At 51.8% G+C, this 24323-nt stretch overlaps 11 protein-coding genes across 11 annotated transcripts; 5 read left to right on the forward strand and 6 right to left on the reverse strand.

Moving 5' to 3' along the window:
• Positions 1-8: 8 nt before the first annotated feature.
• APUU_70195A (putative C6 and C2H2 transcription factor RegA-like) lies at positions 9-2728 on the reverse strand (the record flags this gene model as incomplete). Its single annotated transcript, XM_041695041.1, has 5 exons — positions 9-1068; positions 1113-1237; positions 1282-1416; positions 1464-2437; positions 2482-2728. 5 exons carry the CDS (start codon positions 2726-2728, stop codon positions 9-11), a joined length of 2541 nt encoding a protein of 846 aa, XP_041560811.1.
• A 34-nt stretch (positions 2729-2762) lies between these two features.
• APUU_70196A (C2H2-type zinc finger protein) lies at positions 2763-3006 on the reverse strand (the record flags this gene model as incomplete). The annotated part of the gene is made up of 2 exons (XM_041695042.1): positions 2763-2821; positions 2889-3006. The coding sequence occupies 2 exons, from the start codon at positions 3004-3006 to the stop codon at positions 2763-2765; spliced, it is 177 nt and encodes a 58-aa protein (XP_041560812.1).
• A 614-nt stretch (positions 3007-3620) lies between these two features.
• Positions 3621-4591, forward strand: APUU_70197S (DODA-type extradiol aromatic ring-opening family dioxygenase; the record flags this gene model as incomplete). The annotated part of the gene is made up of 2 exons (XM_041695043.1): positions 3621-3800; positions 3860-4591. 2 exons carry the CDS (start codon positions 3621-3623, stop codon positions 4589-4591), a joined length of 912 nt encoding a protein of 303 aa, XP_041560813.1.
• Positions 4592-4975: 384 nt separating this feature from the next.
• APUU_70198A (uncharacterized protein) lies at positions 4976-6530 on the reverse strand (the record flags this gene model as incomplete). The annotated part of the gene is made up of 3 exons (XM_041695044.1): positions 4976-5423; positions 5473-6077; positions 6129-6530. The coding sequence occupies 3 exons, from the start codon at positions 6528-6530 to the stop codon at positions 4976-4978; spliced, it is 1455 nt and encodes a 484-aa protein (XP_041560814.1).
• Positions 6531-6870: 340 nt separating this feature from the next.
• On the forward strand, positions 6871-7281 carry APUU_70199S (uncharacterized protein; the record flags this gene model as incomplete). The annotated part of the gene is made up of 2 exons (XM_041695045.1): positions 6871-7146; positions 7201-7281. The coding sequence occupies 2 exons, from the start codon at positions 6871-6873 to the stop codon at positions 7279-7281; spliced, it is 357 nt and encodes a 118-aa protein (XP_041560815.1).
• A 120-nt stretch (positions 7282-7401) lies between these two features.
• Positions 7402-7986, reverse strand: APUU_70200A (cupin domain-containing protein; the record flags this gene model as incomplete). Its single annotated transcript, XM_041695047.1, has 1 exon — positions 7402-7986. The coding sequence occupies one exon, from the start codon at positions 7984-7986 to the stop codon at positions 7402-7404; it is 585 nt and encodes a 194-aa protein (XP_041560816.1).
• A 296-nt stretch (positions 7987-8282) lies between these two features.
• APUU_70201A (CocE/NonD family hydrolase) lies at positions 8283-10171 on the reverse strand (the record flags this gene model as incomplete). The annotated part of the gene is made up of 3 exons (XM_041695048.1): positions 8283-8370; positions 8431-9323; positions 9377-10171. The coding sequence occupies 3 exons, from the start codon at positions 10169-10171 to the stop codon at positions 8283-8285; spliced, it is 1776 nt and encodes a 591-aa protein (XP_041560817.1).
• Positions 10172-10507: 336 nt separating this feature from the next.
• APUU_70202S (putative salicylate hydroxylase) lies at positions 10508-12803 on the forward strand (the record flags this gene model as incomplete). The annotated part of the gene is made up of 5 exons (XM_041695049.1): positions 10508-10621; positions 10671-10796; positions 10845-10919; positions 10976-11813; positions 11860-12803. 5 exons carry the CDS (start codon positions 10508-10510, stop codon positions 12801-12803), a joined length of 2097 nt encoding a protein of 698 aa, XP_041560818.1.
• A 2495-nt stretch (positions 12804-15298) lies between these two features.
• On the forward strand, positions 15299-16721 carry ddiA (putative DNA damage-inducible v-SNARE binding protein Ddi1; the record flags this gene model as incomplete). The annotated part of the gene is made up of 3 exons (XM_041695050.1): positions 15299-15300; positions 15367-15956; positions 16018-16721. Coding segments are annotated over 3 exons (1296 nt in total).
• A 560-nt stretch (positions 16722-17281) lies between these two features.
• APUU_70204A (EXPERA domain-containing protein) lies at positions 17282-18241 on the reverse strand (the record flags this gene model as incomplete). Its single annotated transcript, XM_041695051.1, has 4 exons — positions 17282-17352; positions 17415-17567; positions 17746-17940; positions 18166-18241. 4 exons carry the CDS (start codon positions 18239-18241, stop codon positions 17282-17284), a joined length of 495 nt encoding a protein of 164 aa, XP_041560820.1.
• A 3800-nt stretch (positions 18242-22041) lies between these two features.
• Positions 22042-23371, forward strand: APUU_70205S (TauD/TfdA dioxygenase family protein; the record flags this gene model as incomplete). Its single annotated transcript, XM_041695052.1, has 3 exons — positions 22042-22724; positions 22795-23129; positions 23259-23371. 3 exons carry the CDS (start codon positions 22042-22044, stop codon positions 23369-23371), a joined length of 1131 nt encoding a protein of 376 aa, XP_041560821.1.
• Positions 23372-24323: the final 952 nt, after the last annotated feature.

Raw genomic sequence — 24323 nt, forward strand, 5'->3', positions numbered from 1 at the left:
GGGAAAAGTCAATTCCCGACTGCTGCTTCTGCACTCGATCGCGCCGCATTCCCCAAATCATTCATTAACTGGCACAGTCCCTGCACCAACGTCGGCAACGCATCGTGAGGAGCGTCCGCCCGCAGAAGCCCCTGCGCCACATCCATTACTCGTCCTGGGTCGGCTACAACAGCAGGCCCACGGATTCCAAACCCATGCAGCGCCGGACAGCCACGGCCAAGGGAGATGAACTTGTGCACGTCGTTGGTCTCGTCGCCGTCAAGGAAAACCATCGGATAGCGGTCTCGCAGGACCAAATTCGAGTCCGAGTTCGGACTCGCCACGTCGGCGGTGGCTGCGATCTTGGACTCACGCGCCTTGGACACAACACTATAGGACCAGAATGCCAAGCTAGCGTAGTACACCCCCACGGCCAAGAAACCCGTCAGTGCGCCTGGTGGCATGGCCTTGGCCGCTCGGAGGACCTGGCCTGCGTGCCAAATTGCGCGCCGGGAGTCGACGCTGTTGATCCATTCCAGGGCGCTGTGGTAGACTCTCCTTGCTTCTTTCTTGTCCTCTTTTCCTGCGAAGAGCTGCATGTCTTCCAGCGACATGAACACCAGCATGGATATTACTTCGTAGACTAGCAATATTTCAGGTCCCGGCATATTCGCCCATTCGTGGCTGATCATGCGGAAATGCTCAAGGACCTGCGACAGTTCCTGCTGTCGCGAGTTGATGACTAGCGCGTTCCAGTGTTTTGAGTTGCCTTGCGAAATGAACTTTAGACGGTGATACTCGTTTATCAACGCCGATAGACCGTGTAGGATCACAAAGCCGGAGAGCTGGTAGTCTACCCGGCCCTTCCATTGAGACATGTCGCGTAGTGTATCAACCAGTGATGGCAACCGCTCCTGTCCCGGCGTCGCAGTGGCAAGGTAGATGTCTCTCCATTCCGTGGCAGATTTCGCCTCCCACAGCGGTCGAATCATTGGGAATGGAAGTTCCAGGTCCGCATATGAGATTAGCGGGTTAATGTTCAACATCAGCGCGGACTGTGCGTCGTGAAGAAATAGATGGTGGACCAGCCTGATATTGTCAGTAATAATCAAACACAACTCGAGGAAATGTACCGTTTGAACGACTCCTGCTCCGCCCAGTCCCGCCATTTCCGGTCCAGCATCTCAGGTGTATCTTCAACAGTAGGTATTATATTCGAGTAGACAGAGCGTCGAAAGCGCAGTCCTCGGCGAAGCATCTGAACCGTCAGTACCTTGCACAGCAGTAGTTCTGGTGACTTACTGTTAAAATCGGCTGCTGGAAGCTTTCTGCAATTTCCGTGCGCCTGCCGCTTCCACTCCAGATCCCTATGTCAATGACCAAAACGTACGTCTGCGAGGCCCGCAGCTCGCGAATGGTCCTATTATCAGTTTCATACTGCCACTGTTAGAATCATTCACAGGTACAATTGTGACAAAGCATACTTTCTGAGACAACTGCACACGCACAACCTCCGTCAGCGCATATCCCAACTTCCGTATCGTCGGAATAGTCGACCTCACAGCCGCAGCCGCAGCCAGCACACCCAACATATCCGGGCCCTGCTCATTCGGATGAAACGTCGGCCCATGGATCCACGAGTCAACCTGCTGACTCTGATATGCAAAGTAATCCTGGATAAGACTATCAAGAAGTTCTGTGCTGGGAAATGACTTCATAATCCTCGTCAAGTTCGCCCTGAGACTCGTCTGCAAAACCATGCCGAAAATCAAATCCCGGCTTCCTGGGGACAGTCGCTCTGACAGGATCTGGTGTTCTGAGCGCACACTGGCCTCGGGGCTATCGATTGACTTTGGAACTGATAGATAGGCCTGGTCTGCGAAGGCGTGGTCTTCGTGTGCGGGTTGCCATGCTGAAAGCGAAGAACGCTGGTATGCCTCGGCGCCGAGCGCAATCCCGCTATCTGCATCGAGCCGATCGCTTGGGTCATCAGGCTGGATGGCTGGATTCGCCGAGCCTCTGGAGTTGTAGAAGTCGATCAAGCCGAAGTCGACCTCTGTCAGATCGAAGTTGAAATTCAGGTTATGATCGTACAGGCGGTGGGCGTAGTAGTCGTTTGGAGGGAAAGCGGACGGGTCTACGAGCTCACCGGGTCGAGATAGCGAGACCAGAGAGTCGGGAATGAACTCGGGGAAGAATGTCCCGTCGACGCTGAACACCCCGCTCTCGTGGTCTACCAGCGGAGACACTGTTTGTGTTGTGAAATCAGGCTGCGGTCGAGCTGTACCGTCATATGCGTCTGGCATGGCTTCGTCTGGTCCAGGCGGGAGAAACGTGTCCATCTGAGCGTGGGGTGTGACAAGCGGCTGGGCGGTTAGGTCGGGGTTGAGAGGTGAGAATGTATCTTGCGATGACTCCATTGGGGAGAACTCCTCATCAAGTTGATCATCATTGGATCCTACAACATTAGTACAGATAAACAAATAAACGAGATGAACATACCCTGCTGCTCCGCAAACTCCGGCGCATCGTTCACACCAACATCATGGTAATCGCAAAACAACTTTCTGTCGCGACACCGACGACAGGGTTTCTCCTCGTCGCATTTGAGCTTAGAAGTCGCACAAGCCTTGCAAGCCTGCGAAACGCGACCGTTCTTCGAGTAAGAGGAGGTGCGCTTTCGTTTTCCGTCTTGCGAGTGACTGTGGCCGGCAGCGTGTCGTTTCAACAGGTCTCTATCGACCAGCATCAATAAAAGGTTCGAAATGAAACTTCAAGAAGACTTACGGCCTCGAGAACCCCTTATTGCACGCTTGACAAACGTACGGCTTCTCGCGGGTATCTACGATGCTCGGTCAGAGAAAACACCAAAAGCGACCAGTTCAGTAACGGAGCAGAACAGAACAGACGTGATCGAACATGGCGGATGAGGTGGTCCGCACGGTTGTAGCTCTTGCGACACGAGCCGAAGCCGCACTGGAAGTACCCTTGACGGGACTTGGAGTCCAGAGGCGAGTCATCGGGCATTCTGCATTGCATTTAAAGGGGGAGGTGGTCAAACAGGAGCGTAAAGGGGCGGGAGGGGAGGTGGAGGAGGGAAGCCGGACTGACGCTGAAGAAGTGAATAAAGTCATTGCTGCGTGGAGAGCTGCCATTATGCGGGGACCAATCGCAGCCCGCGGTTTACTACGGCTAAAATGGGGCAAATTGGATGGGATTACGCGAATCTGGGGATGCTCCAGTTCTGAATCAGATCAGTTCAGAATGACTGGATAAAGTACTGTCCTACAGCCGAACATAGAATACTCTGGCTGAATCTAGCATACTAGATTACATCTAGTCAAGATCCTGTACCGTCCAAGGATGTTATCATTATAATTAACTCGATCGTCTGATACATTGACAAATTGTCACTTCCCGCGGGCCCGATGTGGTCTCGGAATGTGGAGGCGCATCCGACCACCGTCTCTACAATGGAATCGTGAACATTATGCCCCTTGCCTCTGGTCGAGATTTCATTAAAAAAGACATCGTTCTCGTTCCAAACAATAATATCCATAGCAAGGACGAATCTTGTCTCGCAGTATTACTGTCCCGAGGATAACCTCTGTTAAGACCTCACCAACACTGTCATTTCCACCATGGGTAAGCCGCCGAAGCAACCCAAGTATACCCTTCTAACAACATCAGGCCTCACCCCAGTCCACTTCTTCTCGCACGGCTCAACAATGATGCTGGGCGAGGAGTCCGAGTCTGCCGACTACTGGCGCAAGTGCGGTGCCGAAGCTCTCGCGCGCGGAATCAAGGGCGTTATCATTATGGTACTCCTCCTCAACAACACCAACATCAACTTGTACAATATACCAACTAACAGCTCCAGGGAGCCCACTGGGACGTCCTAAACGACGGCCTCGAGGTCGCCACAAACCCAACGCCCGCAAAATCCCCCGTCGCCTACGTCCACCCAGACAAATACGAGAACTACAAACTCACCCCGGACATTCCCACCGCACACCGATGCATCTCCATGCTGCGCGCCGAAGGCTTCAACGCCAACCCCAACAACACCTTCGACTGGATCCACGATGTCTACCTAATCCTAATCCACATGTTCCCCTCGCAGTCCCCGCCCACAACCATCATCAGCATGAACGCGCGCTACGACCCGCACTACCACGTGAAGATCGGATCCGTGCTGCGCCCTCTCCGCGCCGAGAATTACCTCTTGATCGGAACGGGCGGTGCAGTGCATAATCTGTACCGGAACAGGTGGGCGCCGATGCTGCGGTTCCGGGATAACTTCGCCATGGAGACGCCGCCGGAGGACTGGGCGCTGGAGTTCCGGCAGGCGGTCGAGGATGTTATTACGAAGACGGGGGGCGGGCCGGCTTTGAGACGGGCGATGACGAGGCTGATGAAGCATCCTAGGTTTCGGGATGCGCATGCCACGGATGATCATTTTATGGCGGCGTTGTTTGTCGCTGGGCTTGTGGGGGATTGGGAGGATAGGGGGGTGAATGGGGTGCTGGCGGCGGAGAGTTGGGAGTTGACGAATATGTGCAATTCGCAGTTTACATTGGGGAACTGGAAGGAGACTCCCGTAGCTGCTTAGTCACCTGCCAGTACTTGGGATGATTTTGTTGTGATTGGGTGATTGTTCTTATTTCTTGGTAATGGTTTCTTCTTTTATAGCCTGTCAAGTATCGAAGAGGGACCTTACCATTCAACCATGAAAGCACTAGTGCCATTAGCCATCTTTCTATATTGCTCTATATGGCAACATTACGCAGTAGCTTATATAGCTGCAGTGTAACCTACTCGCAAAGTTCCAGGCCAATTATCAGGATTTGGGCCTAGTATACCGCTGATGCATTACATACTGAATGCATAGGATTAGCCTGCCAGATTGACTACCAGTACGCAATATTGGACCAAATACATAGACGAAAGAAATATACACTTAACCAAACGAACTGCAATGCCTATACTATGCAAGTCAAAACCTCCTCCTCAAAAACGAAACCGTATAAAACCCCAACGTCGACACCGTCGCCACAAACGAAAACAGCGTGATCACACCCCCGGTAATTATACCCTGTTCGAAGAACCCAATACTCTTCCCAGCTCTCTGCCCCGTAGACGGCAGTGGTGCAACCGCTTCATTCCATGCCGTAATCGCCTCTTGCGAGCCGGGCTTATCCAGGACCCGGCGTACAAGCGCGTCACTGCTGCTTTGCGAGACGAACTGTGGCCGTGGGACTTGGAACAGCGCCGTGCTGTATCGAGTTTCGCGGCTTGGCTGGGAGTTCACTGGGTATGCAGGTCCGATGAGCAGCTCCAGTGGCACTTGGTTTATCCATGAGGCGTGGGCGTCGATGAACTGGGTTAGGTATTTGGCGGACGGAGGGTCGGCGAAGGCGTATGTCGCTGCTAGAGTTTCGAACCTATATTATGATTAGCACAGTCCTAGATAATAGAGTAACAGTCACATACGAAGCGCTGAAGTCAATCGCATCGTCGAGACTCGTAATCGGATGCAAAACAAGCACTTTCTCATCGACCTTCTTCTGCAGTAGGGGAGATTCTCTATTATGGACCTCGACGATACCCCATCCAGTGCCAGAAACCAGCACCCGTGCGCTGGGATCTTTGTGGGCTAGATCTATAAATGATAAACCCGAGCTTGTGCGACGTGGATTAACAGCCTTTTGCCTTTCCTCGCCGGTAGGGCCAGAGAGGTACTTGGACGAGTGGAGGATAGCGACCTCGACGAATGCTTTCATGGCGAATTCCTGAACGAACACTACGTCTGGTGAGTATGTAGATCGACCCCCGAATGCGAACCGTGCAGCCACGAGGGATTTCGCAGCAGCTGGGATGTCGGCTGTCCCATCGACAACGGCGACTGTCTTGGCTGTGACCGGGGATGCGATGCTGCTCTCTGAGATAGAAGGGGTGTTGACTTGCGCAACCACCAAAGTCTTGCTAAGAAAAGCAGCTTCCGGTCTCTCCTCGCTAATAGCAAATGTATCTGCGTCCAAAGCCTGGGGGAGAATCTGCCGAAGCAATGGAGGAAGGGCCATTGTATTTTTCGCCAACTACACCAGTTAGCAGACTGTCATCCACCAGGGATTAATGAATAAACGCACCTCAAGAATGATACAATTCCCCGCCGCCAAAGCCGCAGACAGTGCCGAAACCACCGAAAAGAACATGGTGTGTGTCCCAGGAATGATATAAACAATCCCCGTCCCTCGCAGCGCATCGCCATTATCCCTGCCCTTCGCAACCCGATACTCCCTCTCCAGATCATCCTCTAAGTTCAACGAGAGGTAGTGCGTCCGCACTTCTTTCAGGGCGAGACAAATCTCCGCCTGGACCTCCTCCGCGGCATTTCCAGAGTCAGTCTGCAGCGCGCTCCTGATCTGGTCGATATGCTGGACGAGGGCGGTTTGCAGCCGGTGGAACTGGGACTGCCTGTAGCGGATATTGTGTGCGCGGCCGTCAATTTCGGCGGCGACAAGGCGCGCAAATGGCTGCGGAGACACCATCTTGTCGTTCTGTATAGTTGTTGCTCTGGCAGAGGTGGGCGAGCTGAAGAGGATCCTAGGGTCTAGCTATAACCGCTATGTGGGCGCCCGTTGCTCGGGTCAGCTTCATTTCCCTCGTAAAAGCTTCCCCGCCCGTCTTCCGAGACCATGCAAGGAGCGAATTGATTAGTCCCAGATCTGCTGGAGATTGTCTGATGTGGCCGGCTCGGGATGTGGGGGAGAGCGATCCCTCCCCGAATGCCGCAAGGAGTGGAATGCTCTAAGACCAGGCTTTTCTCTACATCCCATCTACTGCTCTCTACCTTCGATTCATCTGTATTGCGTATTCAGATCCGTCAAAATGTCGCGAACAGAAACCACAAACACAACCGCCCTCTCCGTCCTCGCCGACTACGAACTTCACCACAGCGGCAACAGCCAAAACACCACATCTCCATCTCCATCTCCATCTCCGCCTCAGCAACAACAACCAGCAAACTGGCCCACTAACCATCGTCGTGTTCCGCCGTATCGTCCTGTGGATCGCAGCCTCAGCTTCGAGGAACGCGCGGCGGGGTCTAACGTGCCGGAATTCATCTTCATTCAGTCGATGTTACATGGGTGCTGGTTGAATGCGGTATGTTTCCGTTATACTCTCAAGATATGAGAATTATGCTAATGGACTACGAAGTCTGTTGCTCGGTTATGGAGATTTACTGGAGGGAGGATTAATGATCGGATATTCCACTATGAGATTGGAGGAGAATACTAGTTAGCCCTCTCTAGCATGCAGAGTAGTCTCGCAATCATGCAATACCCATCACAATATCAACATCCATTCAATATCGAAATACACCTCTCTGTTATCCCTCTATATTTGTACCACCAAAAATCAAGAACTAGCCCTAATCCCCATATCCCCCAAGTCCTCCCCCAGCTTCACTCCCCCAACCTCAATGCCCTCCGCCGGGGTCAGCACATACAACATCCTCGCCCAACTATTCCCCGGCGTCACATTCCTCCACGCATGGTTCGTGCCCCTCTGAACCGCCACATCCCCCCTCTTCAACAACCTCGTCTCCCCCGAATCCAGCACCAGCTCCACCTCTCCCTCCAACACAACGCCATAATCCAAGCTCACAGTGCGGTGCATGGGACTTATAGTCCCCGGCCGCACATCGACAATGCGGCACACCGAGCCGCTGGAGATGACCAGGCCCGGCGAGTTTCCGGGCTCCAGGTAGCGCGCGTATTCGGGGATGTCGCTGTCGTTTGCAAGGCGGGCGGGGAAGTGCGAGGAGGTGTATGCGAGGGAGAAGTGTGCGCTGTCTGGGATTTGCTGCACGGGCATCGTTTCGGAGAGGGATGTTGAGAAGATGGCCTGGCCGGTTTCGTTGTGGGTTGTTATGTACCGGGAGAGGGGGCGGAGGTTTTTGGAGGCGTCGTTGATGTTGTTGTCGGTGTTGTTGGTAGACATCTTGGCTGTTTGGGTGGTTGGTTCTTCTTTTGTTTGTCGTTGGATTGGAATGGAATGATCTTGGACTGCCCTGGCGTGGAGGCTGGTTAAGGCTGTTTGGTTGTTCTTATATCTAGCAAGCTCGTACTGTTCGGGTCCACATCGGGAGCGGAGACGAAACATCGGAGAGAAGAAACATTGGAGATGGAGATGGAGATCGAATGGAGATTACACTAACTACCGAGGTGGCCGTCTATTATTCAATTGAATTGCAATCTACTGCCCTTTCTGTCTACTACCATACTTGTACGCTATGCTCACTGTGGCGGAATAATCGGCAGTGTAACATAGTTATCACCATGGCCGAAATTGATGTGATTCTGGCCCTGGAATTTCTCCGGAGATCTAGATAGTAGTCCTGTCAGTCACGGTTCTTCCGTAATCCAGAAAGTGTCGGTAACATACCTATCAGTAGACGAATTGTGAAGGAAAATCCCACTGCCCTGCGTATCCCCCGACGCCACCTCGAGAACAATCTTACCCCCCTTCTCAACAACAACATTTGTCGGCCACACCTCCACGTCAACTGGGTACACCTCTCCCGGAATGACGGGAAGCACATCCGTCGAGTAATAGTCCCGATGCGGGAGGTAAGGTCTGTGCCGCGCATGCTGGTCGCTCACTTTGCGCAGGCTTACTCGCAGCCAACCCTTGCACAGCGGAACCGGGTCACCAGCTGTGCCGGTATAGAATACCTCTTTGCCCTCGGGAGAAATATACCGGAGCGTTAAGAAGAGGTCTATATCAGAGGGCGTTGGGGCGCCAGAATATGGGCTCACAGAAACGTTCAGGTGGGCTACAATATGGCCCGTGATCTCAGTTTCCGTCTCAAACGCGGGCGTGGTGAACTGGATCAGCGATGGGCTTTCCAATGTGCCCAGCGCAGGATAGCTGAGTTTGGTGTACCGTTCTTTGGGCGGGGTCAGGGCCAGCTCTTTTTGCGATGTCAGGTAGTACCGCGTGTACTGCGTGCGGGCGATTGGCCATTCAGTCTCCTGGCGGCGCGGGTATGTTTTCTCCGACTCGGCGTTGTTGAATCCTACGTCTCCTTTGCGGAGGACGAGGTCGACTTTTGGTGCTGTGCCTGTGGACCAGCCGGCGCGGTCCTCACCCTTCAGGAAGGCATCCAGGAAGCTTCGCTGTATTTCAACTTCTTCCTTGTAGTAGAAAGGTAGGTCGTGGCGGCCGGTGATGAAGCGGAGGTATTTGAGCTCGCTGCCTGCCTGCGTGTAGCCTTCGACATTGCCTCGCAGATGCAAGAGAATGCCGCCCCAGTTGGCTACGGACAGTAGGGGGACCTACTCGCTCGTCAGCACAGCTCTAGGAAGCCGGGATGGTTGGTCCTGTTTACCTGTATATCAGACATGGTGTACTCCTTGCTCGCGTAGTAAAGGTCATCCCTGAAATTATTCTCCACGTTGTCAATCGTTTGGTCCTGTCGATTCGCAACCAGCTCCTCCTCCGGCAAATCGCCCTCAATTGTATCAACCCCCCAGTTGCGAGCAGATCGCCCAGGTCGTCCGTACTGGTTACTCACAACCTGGCGGTCCCACCAGAACTTGATAAATGCATTCGACAAGATCCCTCCATGTCGACATCGGTCACGGTAGTAATCCGACATCCCCTCCCAGGGGATCATACAAGCCAGTCCTTTTGGCTGTCTAGCACCAACACGCCACTGGCTCCCAGCGTAGTAGCTAATCCCAAGCAGACCAACTTTCCCGGATGACCACGGCTGTTCCGCGGCCCATTCAACAACGTCGAAAAACGCCTCGCTGGTTTCGCGCGACATGGTATCGAGCTTTCCGCGGGACTGGCCTGTGCCTCGCTCGTCTGCCCGTACAACAGCATACCCATGCTCTGTCCAGAAAGCAGGATCTGGCGTTTCCCAAGCGGAGTGTGGGGAGTGGTGTTCTGGGTTAACTTCGCTGAAGGACTTTGGATGGAAGTCGGCGTAGGGGATATCCTTGCCGTAAGGCCCATATGTTACCAGGACAGGCGATTTCTCGCTTCCCTTTGGTCGGTATACATTGCATCTAACAAGACCAGACTTGTCCTTCAGGGCGATTGTTACATTCTGCTCGAAAATGTAGGCGAACGAGGTCTCGTCCCTAGTGGTAATGTCTTCGCGCACGGGGTTCGGCATGTTGAACTTGGTGGTAGAACAAACAATCAAGCAATTCTCTGTTGAATAAATCAGGAGATCTGATCGTAAGTTTTACGGCAAGTGGGATAAATATCTGGGTCATCCCCTCACTGCGTGTGTCGCGCCATCCAGACATCCCGACGTGGAGCCGATTCGGGCCACCCGATGTCTCTCCTCCCCGCCGAGGCCATAGCCTTAGTCGGAAAACCGGCAGTGATGGACGTTTTAACAAGCGAGTGTTGGTATGCTCTATTCCCAGGATGGATTAAAAGTTCGTGAGCTTTTGTGTCACTAGCATCTTGCGCCGTACAGCAGCAGTCCATCCGTCAACGCAAAATGGGCAGTATCAATCCAGATGAGGGCCAGGGCCTTCGCATCCTTATTGCCGGTGCTGGTATCGGTGGTCTGTCAGCGGCGATTGCTCTGAGGCAGCAAGGACATCGTGTCGAGGTAAGGACATTCCTCCACGTCCCTTGATAGTCGTAATGACAGGAAACAGCTTTTTGAGCGCTCTCGGTTCGCCAACGAAATCGGAGCCGCCATCCACTTAACGCCCAACGCAAATGCTGCTCTGTTGAAACTCGGAATCGATGCCACGACTCTCGGCGCAGTTGAATCTAAGAAGGTCCGTATTGCATGTCCTGGTTGGTAGGAAACATACTCATGTGAATAGATGCGCGTCTTCCCTCCAAATGGTCCGGAAATTTTCAGTCTGGATATCGAGAAAACCGCGGGTTTCTGGCGACAGGTATATTTTCTACCTTTCAATCTACCTTTCATTGATGCACATACTAATCTCTTCAGCGCTGGTTGCTCGTACACCGAGCCCATCTCCATGAGGGTTTAAAGGCTGCTGCTCAGGCTCCAGGACCTGGCACTCCTGCTCGACTCCATACTTCTAACAAAGTCGTCGACATCGATCCTCACAGCGCCACCATCACTCTGGAAAATGGCGACGTTGTAACTGGGGACCTCGTCCTCGGTGCAGATGGCATACACTCCGCAGCGAAAGCAAAGCTACCTGGTGGGGAGAATATCAAAACATTCAGCTCAGGCAAAAACGCTTTCCGTTTCCTCATTGCGCGCAAAGATGTCCTAGATGATCCTGATACGAGCGATTTGGTACAGGATCTCGGTACATGGTACATGTTCGATAGCCCTGAGCGCCGCGTGGTCATCTATCCCTGCGCCAACCATGAGCTGCTCAACTTCGTATGCATCCATCCCAACTCCATGTCCAAGATCCACGACGGCTCAGAATGGGATCAGAGAGCGAGCAAAGAGTCTCTGCTTGACGTATACAATGACTTCAGTCCCCAAGTTCGGAAACTTCTGTCAAAGGCCGACCCTACCACTTTGAATGTGTGGCCTTTGCTTGACACCGACGATCTGCCCACCTGGTTTGAAGGTCGGCTTGCTGTTCTAGGCGATGCCGCGCATCCATTCTTGCCGTACCGTGCGTCAGGCGGTGCTATGGCCATCGAAGACGCCATTTCGCTAGGCGTAATGCTTCCAGGGAATGTTCGGCAGGAGGATATCCCCGAGCGACTTAAGCTGTATGAGAAAGCTCGCCGCACCCGCGCAACGACCATCCAGCAATTGACCCGGAAGAGCTCTAACGGGCCTCTTCCACCAGCCGAGGGTATGAGACAACATACCTTATAGCAACTCAGCTAACTTGTTTCCAGAAAAAGCAACGACCGAGTACATCTACGGCCATGACGAATACGACTATTCCACCCAGATCCTCCGGAAACACCTCTGGAGCAAAGGACCACAAAAGTACTGGCGTCAGCCCACTGTGTTCGGGCCCATGCCTGGTCCACGGCAGGATTTCGAAGGACTCAGCCGTCTTGCTCGATCACACAAGTCCATCTTCCAGACTACCTCGATCCGATTCAAGACGAGTCGAACGCTCCTTCAGAACCTCCTCCCGAACGACTCATACTCTTTCGGTACACCGAGCACAGTAGCCACTGCAACATTCTCGCAGACGCTTCTCAACGGCATGGACTGGCTTGGGGGCGGCGGTTACCGCCATCTCGGCCTATACATCGATGGGGTGCAGTATAAAAAGGCCAACGGCGAGACCGTGACAGGAACCTACCTACCCATTCTCTTCGAGAGCCTCACAGACCCAATAGTAAGCGGCCGTGAAGAGCTCGGAATGCCTAAGCTATATTCCGCTTTAGATGCAAACGAGCGTAAAGGGTCATATTACCTGCAGGCTAGCTGGCAGGGTGCGGTTTGGGGCCGGTTCCGCTGGGAAGGCCTAGAAGACGAGGACCCCAATGCGAATGCTGGGCCGGGGGATAGTGGTGTTAATGGCGGCTTGCTGCTTCACCGCTATATCCCCAAGGTTGGTGCAGACTGCAAGGGACAACCGGACGTGGAATATCCTGTGCTTGTACCTAATGCGGATGAGTCTAAAGTGCTTGTCTCCAAGGTAACTCGGGTCCGAAAGGCAAGCAAGGCTGCGTTGGAGATTGATGGGCTAGACTGGGAGGCCCTCCCAACATTGCATCACATTATCGAGCGTCTGGCGGAAATACCTGTGGATGAGATTCTATCTGCAAAGATTGTCGAGGGTGAAGGGGTGCCTGATGTGTCGTCGGCGAGGCGCATAGAGTAAACTCATTCAGAATATATTTGTAAATGTTCCTGGTGTCAGTCCGAGGCTCTAATAAGATACACATTCTTGATCATTCTGTGGGTAGCCAAGCTGCAAGACGTTCGTGCGATGTTGCGAGTGGATAGAAGGATTCGCTGGAGTAGTGAAGTTAGAAACAATTTCTGTCAGTTGACGCCTTCAGTCATCACAACAACCTCAACAACCACGATGACGACTACTGAGCGCAGAGCAAAACAGAAAACCGACATCCTCTCACTTGCTGGAAACAGTCTGAACAAATCAGACTTTCGGACACGCTATATTGCTTTTTTCGATCGGCACCGATGCTTGTTATGGGATGACTGTCTGTGGACACAACGCGCTATCAAGTCGCGTCCAAAACCTTGATTCCGTCTTTTATTCTTTTCGTTTCTATTCAGTTAATCATTCCTCTCGTCGATGGATCCGTTTATCTTCCGCGTCCCGAACCAACGTCCAGCTCCAAAGGTGTCAAACAGCAACAGCATAGGCTTGTTAAGATTCAAAACTCCAGCACAAACAGTATTCGACCGAATCGATCCCTGCTACCCTCGAGCAGTCGTTCTCAGATCATCATAACTACCAAGCATGACACTCGAGGAAACTCTTCCAGCCACGACCGAGGAGGGTATGATCAAACACGTTGGGTATAAAAGAAAACGAGGGAAAGTCTTGATAAGAAGAAGGCCAAAGGTGACAGCATGGAAACATGGGTCTATACTAAACCTGCCACAGAAATTCCCGATCACCTTTTCCCAGTCGCGGGCCCCCAAATGCCTTTCAACAGCTGACGCATGCCGGCCTACGAACCGCAGCTCCTTCTCAATGTACATAATCAATGACTTCGGCGGGTTATGGTGTGCTCGATGTTATACAAAAGCACATGCTTAGTTTTGTCAAGTCAAGACCGGAAAGGAATAGTGGGCTGCATGTGATGGCATCAGAGTCAGATCATCGGATTGGCACCAATATGGGGTCCTCCACTACGTAGGTAGGTCCATAAACCTCTCCCCTCAATCACATCACGGCATTTGCTAATTGGAGCCAGCGAAGGCTTGGTCACGACGCCGTCTCAAACACCAAGGGTCTTCCGAGAACACGATCCTCAATATGCTGGTTCCTAAGCGCAGTTTCCGCGAAAAAGACCCACTCAGCAGAGCGAGATCGACGCTGTCAAGGCAGACACACTTCTGCGGATCGAATATGAGGAGTCGAGGACCTATCGGGTCCGCTATCTCACTTGGCCCACGTTTCTTAGTAGGGCCTAGCAAATGGCGCACTTGCAGATCGTCCTGTCCAGGCTGCTGCGAGTGCTAGACAAGATGGAAACTCCCCCAGTTCGTTATTGCGTTATTGAGATTCGCCCTAAATGACCGGCTAGGTAGTCTAGATTCCAACAGGCCACCGCCCAGACACTAGCTGAGTGAAGTCAGGAAAATATATCCGTGGAGAAAAATAGGCAGGGCACTCGCCCAAGTCGTTGGAGAATCCGAGCATGGACCTTGTGCAGTTAGATGGGGTGCTTTGTCCTCTTCTTGGAGCCTCCTCAAAAGTCCCAAATCCCCCTCCAGGTTATGCTGCTAGCATATGCATGTGCACCCCAACGGCTGCTCCTTCCTGCATAGCACCAAAACGAGTACTCGCCTCTGTTGACCCCGAGGTTTAGTGTGTCTCCCCCATCGAAGCCCCTCTTCTAGCTGATTTGGTTGGAGGTTGGCACACACCAGGCTCTAAAAATGGAAGTTTAAAGAGAACTCCTCAACCATCCAGGTTGGGTTATCAGTGCTGTTGTGTAGCCGGCTCCCAAAAGTACGGTTGTTGCTGGCTGACGGCAGTTGTATGGTGGGTGCCTAGATATATATATAGGAAAGTTTTGGTCAAGGTTTTTAACTCTAAGTCAAATATCTCTTTCAAAGAAAGCATAGGATTACACCTTAAATATACTTTATCAAAAAAGCAATATTGCCATATTTTAAGCTTGTCGAAGACTCGGAAATAGTCCGGTGCCTGGCCAGCAATATTGCCTCTTGTATAGATGACGCATGATAATGGCTGCCTGAGCGGTGACTTTTCTCTCCTCCGCCCGCTGCCTGCACCGCACCAGGAACCGCAACTTCCACTCTTACTCATCCCATCGCGTTTCAGATACCCTGCTCGCTTCTCTTTGCTTCTAACCTCCCTCGATCTTACTCTCATCCCTTCTTTCTCGTCTGTCTTCTATTCTGTTCCTCCTATCTTGAGCCCCACCAACCCCTTCCTCACCTTTGGGTTGTGACCCAGCAACTCCCTCGCATCCGTTGTACCATATCAGACTGCTATCAGCCTCGTTCAGTCCTACTTTTTTTCCGCCTTACTCTCTAGTCGCCTCATCTATCTCGTGTACAATAGTTAACTGTGCAAACGACCCCGACCGTCTCATTCCTTAGCTCTCACTCGCATCATTTCGCTTCCGCCTTCCCCGCACCACAAGAGCCAACATGTAAGTTGGCAATATGGAAATACAGCCCGCACGGACGGACTACGGCTAATGGAGTCTTTAATACAGGCGTATTACAGTGAACGTGATAAGGCCGGACCAGGCCGAGCTCGATCTCATCCCGTTGGTGGTCGGTCCCGACATGACAATCGAACTCCTAAAAAGCATCGTCCAAAGTGAAACTTCCATCCCGCCCTCATCCCAAAGACTTGTATACAATAACCAGTTACTCGGTGACGATTCCAAGACCCTCGAACAGATCGGCATCGGGGAGGGAGACATGCTGGGTGTTCACGTCACGCTACGTAGTCCGTCAACCCAAGCGCCACCTCCCCAGCAACTTCAGCGACGACAGCAGCAAACGAACCCCGATCCCGAGATGATCCGATTACACATACTAGGCGATGACCGTGTGCGCGACGCCGTGCGACAGCGAAATCCCGAGTTGGCAGATGTTTCTGATGACCCTCAGCGTTTCCGGGAAGTCCTGCTCAACCAGCAGCGGCAGGAATCCCAAAAAGAAGCAGAGAAAGAGGCTCGGATTGCGATGCTGAATGCCGATCCGTTCAACCCGGACAACCAGAAGGAAATCGAGGAGATTATTCGGCAAAATGCGGTGACGGAGAACTTGCATAATGCCATGGAACATCATCCTGAATGTAGGTTGAAGAATGACCGCCCTGCATGAGTTTGAGCACAGACCGCTAATTTGTGTCACAGCATTTGGCCGCGTGACGATGTTGTATATTCCCGTTGAAGTCAATGGCCATAAAGTCAACGCGTTCGTCGATTCTGGCGCTCAGGTCACCATTATGTCGCCGGATTGCGCGACCGCATGCAACATAATGCGCCTGGTAGACTCACGCTATGGAGGTATCGCAAAGGGTGTAGGAACAGCGAATATCCTCGGTCGAGTACACTCGGCTCAGATCAAGATTGGCGAGATGTTCCTACCGTGCTCTTTCACCGTCATGGAAGGAAAACACATCGACCTTCTCCTCGGACTAGACATGTTGAGACGACACCAGGCCTGCATTGATCTAAGGAGAGGAGCGCTCGTAATCCAGGACCAAGCCGTCCCATTCCTCGGAGAAGCAGAGATCCCCAAACACCTCTTGGAAGAGTTCGAAGATGAGCCCACCATCAAGGGAGCCGACGGCGCCGAGATTGGTGCTCGAACAGGAGCAGTGACGCATCAAGCCGGTAACCAAGGACCCAGCGCCAGCGCTAGTGGTGCAGGTCCTAGCTCGGCCCCAACGGCATCCTCATCGTCCCGCCCAGCCCCCGTACAGACACAGTCGTCCCGCTGGCCCGAAGCCTCCATCGCGAAGATCACGGAACTTGGGTTCACACGCGAGGAAGCCACGCGAGCACTGGAGGCAGCTAACGGTGACCTAGACGGGGCCATTGGATTCCTGATATGATCCGTGACTTATTCCACTCAGTCCCGCTAGATTTTTCAGGGATCAACGCCGAGGGACCAGGGAATGACGTATTCCGGCGATGCTTATTTTAATGCAATCCGTGACAGCGTGACTGTGGTGCAGTCACCGCCAAACGCCAGTACCTTTGGATTAGACATTCGTCGTTAGAGAATAATGTAGGCCCCTGGGTTACGGTGTACTCTAGACAGGATAAGTAAACGAGACATCGTCCGAAAGTTACTTTCATTTCCCCGGTTTGGCTAGGATTGTCGGTCCGGGGCTAGCGGTGTCACTTCCATGAATGCTTATGAAGTAATAATCATGTATTATCTGTTTGCGATTCCTCTTTCTGGTAAAGATTCTTCCGCCGTTACGTAGTAAACGCCGATCCTTTGTATGGTGATGTTGTAGTGAGCAACGAGAAATGAATTGTATTAGCATAGTGACTGCTATGAAGCGACACGATCTATCAATATTTTCACTGTACAAACGGCTTTTACACCCTCTGCTTATATTCCGCCGGCCTATACCCAGGCTTCTCAGATAAGGAGCCTAGATAATTACTCTCGTTTTGGTTTGTTTAGAAGCCTCGCCCGAAGCCGCCAGAACATATCCAATGTCATAAACGCCCCTAGAGTGGAAATAGAAATTAGCTCAAGCTCTGAGGCAACAGTGGGGCCGAGTCATCCGTACCAAGGGCGACATATGGGCCATAAAGCGTGGTGAGGTTTTGCTTTTCAGCAACGGTGCGATCCTCCCATGCCCAGACCTCGCAAAGACAGGTCCAGGATGTGAGGAACGACTGGAACCCAAAAACGAGCAACTGGACGGGAACCAAAGGATCATCTGTCAAAGTCGAGTTAATTGTGATCCACCGGGAAAAAACTTTGATGGAAATGCGAGGCTGAAACCGCGGGACTAGAATCCAAGACTAGGAGCCTACTGCCTAGCCCCCAAGCGCATCATAGTTCCTTGCTGAGGGCTCGGGAGGGGGTTGTCCGTTAGGGAATTAGGTGGGTCGTACCTCGTAAGAGAGCGCCGAGGGCCCAGATACTCAGTGGGACATGGTACAATATTTCCATCCATGTATAGGAGGTGAACCATGCGGGAACAGGGCCCTCGAAGAACTTGTCCCGGTATGTGGCGATGTAGAAATCGCGTAATTGGCGTGAGAGGGCGTTGTCAAGCAGGCCTGGAAGGACAGGGACAGCATCAACCACTATCGAAAAGATGTCATACCACCCGGCGTCAGTCAATCCGTATGTAGACTACATCGGTGTCTGCAGCTTGCTGCACCTCAATTGGATGGCCACAAGCTGGGTCAATCAGCTATACCACATGCCGTGCTCGGCAGCGAGGAATGGGCTGTGACCTGTGAACTTGTTGATGCGTGGAGACTGGAGGAATCCATGCGGAGACCTGGGCTTAACGGTGGACAACTCACAGAAGATGATGGGAATGTGGATTGCAAAGAACCCGAAGTAGGTTAGGTCGCGTTTCCGGCTCCAGAGGGAGGACATGGCTGGTTGACAGGCTGGTGACACGCCCGAAACCCGAACAGAGCAGCGATATGCAGGAAGTTGGAGATGATGATAAGTGGGAAAACAACAAAACCAACGAAACCCGGATCACGGGTGCCGGGACGGAAGGCGCGTGGTCATGTGACGGGCTGTGGAAAAAGCAACGCTCGCCTTGTCAGCTCGAGAGAGTCAAGCCTGGAGCTCAGGAACCGCCTCAAGGCCCGCCGTTCACCAGACCCAGGCCGGTGGAAGCCCGGGCAGCGATAAGGCAGGCTTGGGCCATAGGCCCATATTTGCTTTTTCGAACGCACGCCTTCGGGCTCCCTAAACATAGCTTATCCTTAGCTGCGTGGATCGTACGGAATGTACGCAATCTGTTCGCTGCGGCAGGTAAAGTTTAGTGTGCGGCCTAACACTGAGAGCCTTCACTTTGCTTTTTCGCCCGCCCTCGGGCTTGTAGTATATTCTGACATGGATTTCCGTCATAGGAGCTGTCCTGGCCCGGCCTCAGTGATCGAATCTATGAAATCTATGACCTAAGGTGAACTATTCGAGACACGATCGGCCTCGTCCATGACTCTACACCGAGTGAGGGATATACCCCATCGAAGAAGGCGTCTCACCGCAACTCTGTGCTCTTCCACTCAGGTGCCGAGTTCCTCTCCGGCTATGGCTTGTGCAATGACCCGTCGCGGCCCAGGATGACGGGGAGGCCAACCTTCGAAGGTACTCACGAAGAATCAACCAAATGTCGACTCGACCTTTTCTGAAAGTACGTGCTGATCTTGCAGCTTGTCCCGACAATCGGCCTGGCTGAGTCTTCCCGTCAGAAGTCAGAACACTGCAGGGATGGGTCACCTTGCTGCCTCGGTGGTGCAAAGGATGCTCTCCAATGTCTGCTCAAAATCGACTAGACGACGCATGGTCGCTGCATGCGGGATGCAGCTAGTTTACCCGATCCAGCAGTTGCGCTCGAATCTGAAGTTTATGGTCCATCGGGCCTCGCACTAACTGCTCTTCGAAATTGGAACTCGGCCCGCTTTGGGTTTCGTTGGGGCAAGCCACGGGAACTTTACGTTTAGTGCCAGAATGATGGACTTGGTGTCCAATGATGCAGTTGTTCTCGAACGTAACATCAAATCCAGGTGGGCCCGTCTCCAGAACCCGAAAGGTACCTTGAAGGGACGTTTAGTCGGGAATCTATCATGGTAGAGGTAAGAGGATTGATGCGGATTCTGGGCCACCGGGATTCCTACTGGCGTGGCCGTTTACGAATAATTGTGTCTCAAAGTTGCCACTTCTTACTTAATTGGCGTCAACCTTATGATTTCTCCGTCAATGATGATGGATCCTTCGGCGCGCCCTTTGGTAACTGGACAGCAGCCCGATCAACTAGTTCCCATCCTGGTTCAAGGAGCAGCCGATATCGTCTTCGACTGCCTGGTTGAGCTCCACGTTGGACTCTCCGGTGTAGCACGAGTTGATATCGTCAATCGATACAGAATTTAGGCAATATGTTGCATGCACAACTGATTTCATCCTACAGTCTCAACTGAGATGCCACCTCCAGTCGGACTGTGAAACCGACATGCCAGCAATTGATTTAAATTCCAAACAGTATCATGCATGTGAAAATTGGCTATTTTCGGTATATTATTGCGCCTTATCGTAACAAACTTTTTCTTGTGTTATTCAGTTAGACTTCGATGGGTCTGGGAACGGGGGACAAGGGAAAATTCCAGACACCTTCGCCGCTATTCTGGGGCCGATTGCGATGCATAACTAACGACTTTTCTGACTCTCCAGAGGCCCAGCCCAGGAATCATCTACCGTGTGGGGACCCCAAGGTAAACCACGGGCATTGGACCGCATTCCCGAAATGAGATGGAGTTACGGGACGCTTGGCTTGAAACAGGCGCATCAACATGTTCTGTTTCTTTTACCCTTGTCGCATCCATCAAAAACGAATGATATCAAACATTCAAGCCTGCCATCGACAGGGATCCTGATAGCACACCCCTCCGAGGAACCACTCGCAATGTCGGCTAAGCAAACCAAGGTGCAACCTTTGATTTTCACTCTTCCCTCGTCCTGGTGAAACTCGCCTATCACAATGTGAAAACTGTCCGTTTTATCATGGCGTCGTCTAGCTTTTTGGGGAAAACTCCTTTATTTCCGCCGGGGCCCCTTGTTCGCTAGGAAGAACTATCCGAATCAAAAACGACGAGCTCATCTCCCCGATGTCGCCCAATCAATGAAGTAATAGAAAAGCTATAGACCTGATTCCCCTCCCCACTACTAACGTGGCACGGAATAGTTCCGGAGGGGCCGCCTGCGTTCGCCTTATCAATCAGGAAAAAGAAAATATTGAAGATCCACCCGCCGAAGCAAGCACCAGCTGCACTACAAATTTCGCTGCAGCATCGTTGTGACACTGAATCAGATAGGTAATACGGGAAATGATGCAATGGCTGTGCTACATATGTGGGACCTGATTTTACATTCATGGTAGAGCCCACGAAGGCACAGGGCAAGCCTTGCTCGGGATTTTACCATCTTCTCCCAAGCCATGCAAGGGCTAACTAATGCAAGATAGCAGAGCTACAGCAAGCTGTACCGACATTCACAAATCTCGGGCAGCTAATTACTGCAGAGGATTTGTTCATCGATCCAGAACCAGCCCGCTTCGTAGTGCTGGAAACAGGCTCAAAGGCTAAGTGATATTGGGCCAACGTGCATGCTCGTTCCATGGTCCGTCCCACTTTTCATCCTTCTGCGGCTTCTCGGCTTTCTTATCGGTCGCCCAAATTGCACCAGGGTTGAGCGGTGAAACTATTCCAGAATTATTGACTATTGAGGCGATGAACGCTGAAGAGCCAGTCCCCCGGAACAGCCCGGGCGCAGGGAGTTGAAGGTGCTTAGTCGCGTCCCATCGTCACATCAAGATCCAATCATCCCGATAATCACGTCCATGAGGTAGTTTGGGACAACTGTTCGTTGCAGATTGCAGGAGCTACTCCGTATGTGCCGATGATGTGCCGTCGAGGGCTTTCCTCTTTGACCGCCTCTCTTCTGGATACTTGTGACAATCGCGGGCTCAACTCCGTATGGGTGCTTCCAGCTCCTTTCATCCAGAGTTCCTCCCTTTCGCCTCCCCGTCGTGTTCCTTTTGGCAGATTTTCCCCTTCTTCGACGTCTCATCCTTCAATCTGAGTGGCCCATTGTCCTGCCGTTGCCCCTCCCGTCCCCCCTTTACGATCTTCGTTCAAGCGTGTATGTCCTCTGTCCGGCCACCGATAGCACCCCTGCTCGCCATGGCATCGTGGAAACCAGCTCTTTTGTCCGTCATCTGCGCATCCCCATCGCAAGATGACCGGCCCGGAAATGACAGTAGTCTAAGCGAAACCGTCCGGTGGATGCGATGATGGCGCTGCAACTATTATCAGACCATCCTCCACTTAGCTATATTTCCTCCTTGAGAAGGAGCTGCTGCTTTATCCTGATGACGATGACGAGGTTGTGACCCGATAATTTAGAAATATTTATTGATATCCTCCCTCCGCCACCATCTGCTCAATCCTATTTTTCTCAATTCTTGGAAGTGGTTCAAGTTCTATTAATCTTTGCTTCCCCTCCTTCTACTGTGAAGCATCTATACTTCCTCGCGTCACCAAAGAAGTCTTTCTTGGAGTAACTTCTTCCTGTATCCTTCGCTTTTCGGTCCCTTCACATAACGAGAGGGCAACAAACCCCTTTTTAACTACACACACCTCACTCAATAATACCTTCCTCCAAGCGCAATGCCTTCCTCCGCCCCGGTTATAAGGCCTAAGCAGGCTCAGCCGGTCACATCCCATAAAGACCAGGAGCCAATCAGTTACGACATCAACATCCCATATGTGGATGTCACAAAGGAAAACCATCTACGAACCAGCTATCCTGAATACCTCCCTACATGGGACAAGATGTGGTTCGATCCGCTCCCTAATTTCGACTATGAGGATCCTGCATTGCGAGTTAAGGATAAATCCAAGCCCTCTCTTTTGACTCCCGATGTCAAGGTCACAGAAATCCAGCCTCAGATTGGAACCATCCTTGAAGGCGTGCAATTGAGCGAACTCTCCACGGCAGCTAAGGACGAACTCGCGCTGCTTGTCGCCGAGCGCAGGGTTGTTGCCTTCCCCAACCAAGATCTCATTGATGCCGGTCCCGCAGCACAATCAGAATTTATGAGCCACTTTGGCAAACCAAACTATCAGCCCGTATCAGGTACCGTTCGCGGGTTCCCAGGCTTTCATATTATCCACCGCGATGGGAATCGCGAAGAGATCTCTCGTTTCCTGGAGCAGCGCACAACCACCACTCTCTGGCACCAGGATGTCAGCTACGAAGTGCAGCCGCCTGGGTATGTCATGTTAGGACTTTTGGAAGGACCAGAAGTCGGAGGTGATACTGTTTTTGCTGCGACCGACCTGGCCTATAAGTAAGTTCAGCCAAAGTTCTTATTTATCCGGCAAAGGTACCGTTTTTGCAGAGCTGACATCCGTAAATAGGCGCTTATCCCCAACTCTCTGCGCGTGGCTGGACACTTTGCAGGCAGTCCACTCATCTTCGAAAATGATCACCCACACTCGTCTTACTGGTGGTTTGGTTCGCAAAGATGCTGTCGACACCGTCCACCCATTGGTGCGCGTGCACCCTGTGACTGGACAGAAAACCCTTTTCCTCAACGGAGAATTTATCACCAAGATCCCAGGCCTCAAAGAGGCAGAACAGCGGTGGCTGATCGACTTTCTTATGCAACACTTTATTTCAGGACACGATTTCCAAGCTCGCGTTCGATGGCAACCCAAGACTATCGTCATTTTCGACAACAGGAGCACCATTCGTAAGTGATTTGGAATTTTCCCTTATCCGATTTTTCTTTTCTTTTTTCTTTTTTTTTCTATTATCTTTTCATGCATTAGCTTGAAGCGCGGTGGAACTAGGCACTAACTAAATCCTTCCAACTCTCTAGATTCGGCTATTGTTGACTACATTGATGACGATTACGGTGCTAAACTCCGCCATATCTTCCGTCTCTGTGCCTTGGGCGAAAAGCCGATCCCCGTTTACGACCAATTTGAATAATCGATTTCAGCACGTCTTACTCGGGAAAAAAGGCGCCCTTAATTTTGCATCATCGCTGGTTTTTTCTCCGAATCTTTTTATGGCAAAATACCTCGACATCCAACTGTCACCTATCGCTCTTAACTACTCCTGCGCGCCTTCGGTCAAATTACTCAATTCGCTGCATGCCGCTGGTCCCGCATGTGCGCGCTTTGTTCCATCCTGCTTATCTTCCAATGTTTTCCCTGATACCTCGGTCCGGTTGCTGATAGACGGTTTTGATGAATTAACCCGACCCGCTGCTTTTCTGTTTATTTGCTTTCTCGTTGTTATCTCTTCGGGGGCGGCTTGCTTTCTGTTTTGCCCTCTTCTGCTCCATCTTCCCGCTTCCACTTGCTGATTTCGCTTGCCGCCCCAAAAAGGCTTTATGAACCCCGCCACCCTAATAGACTATTTTGAATTACTTTGCCTGCTTTTGTTGGTTTCTGTTGTTTAGTTCGGTTTCACAGCACCGCGTCAATTTATCTCGGGCTTACCTAGTTACTGTCCTAATGATCTTAATAGAAAGGTTATTTGATGAGCAGCTTCTTTTTCTCCTTCTGTTTCCGTGGTGTTCTTATCTTCTAACATGTAGATTCTCCGCGACATCCCGTATTGGAAACCCTAAATCTCTTGGAGGCGGCCAATGTGATGGGAAGCAAAAGTAGGTAAGTAGGGAAATCGGAATGTATGTCCATTTGTCGTATACAAAGCATACAACCTGCGCGCATCCTAGCTACACAGCCTGGTATAGATCGCAAAAATAAAAAAGGATTGAAAATGGGACGAAGTGAAGTATCAGACAGGATAAGATTGACGGATGACAACAGCTTCATAGAGTTGAAAAGGAAAAGAACGATAAAAGGAAAAAAAGCCGCAATTGCGAATATAACCTGGATAAAGCTTGAAAAAGGGGTCCATTACCATCGTTTGA

The sequence above is a fragment of the Aspergillus puulaauensis genome, chromosome 7 (genome assembly GCF_016861865.1).
Source record: "Aspergillus puulaauensis MK2 DNA, chromosome 7, nearly complete sequence".
In the NCBI taxonomy this organism is placed as follows: Eukaryota; Fungi; Ascomycota; class Eurotiomycetes; order Eurotiales; family Aspergillaceae; genus Aspergillus; species Aspergillus puulaauensis.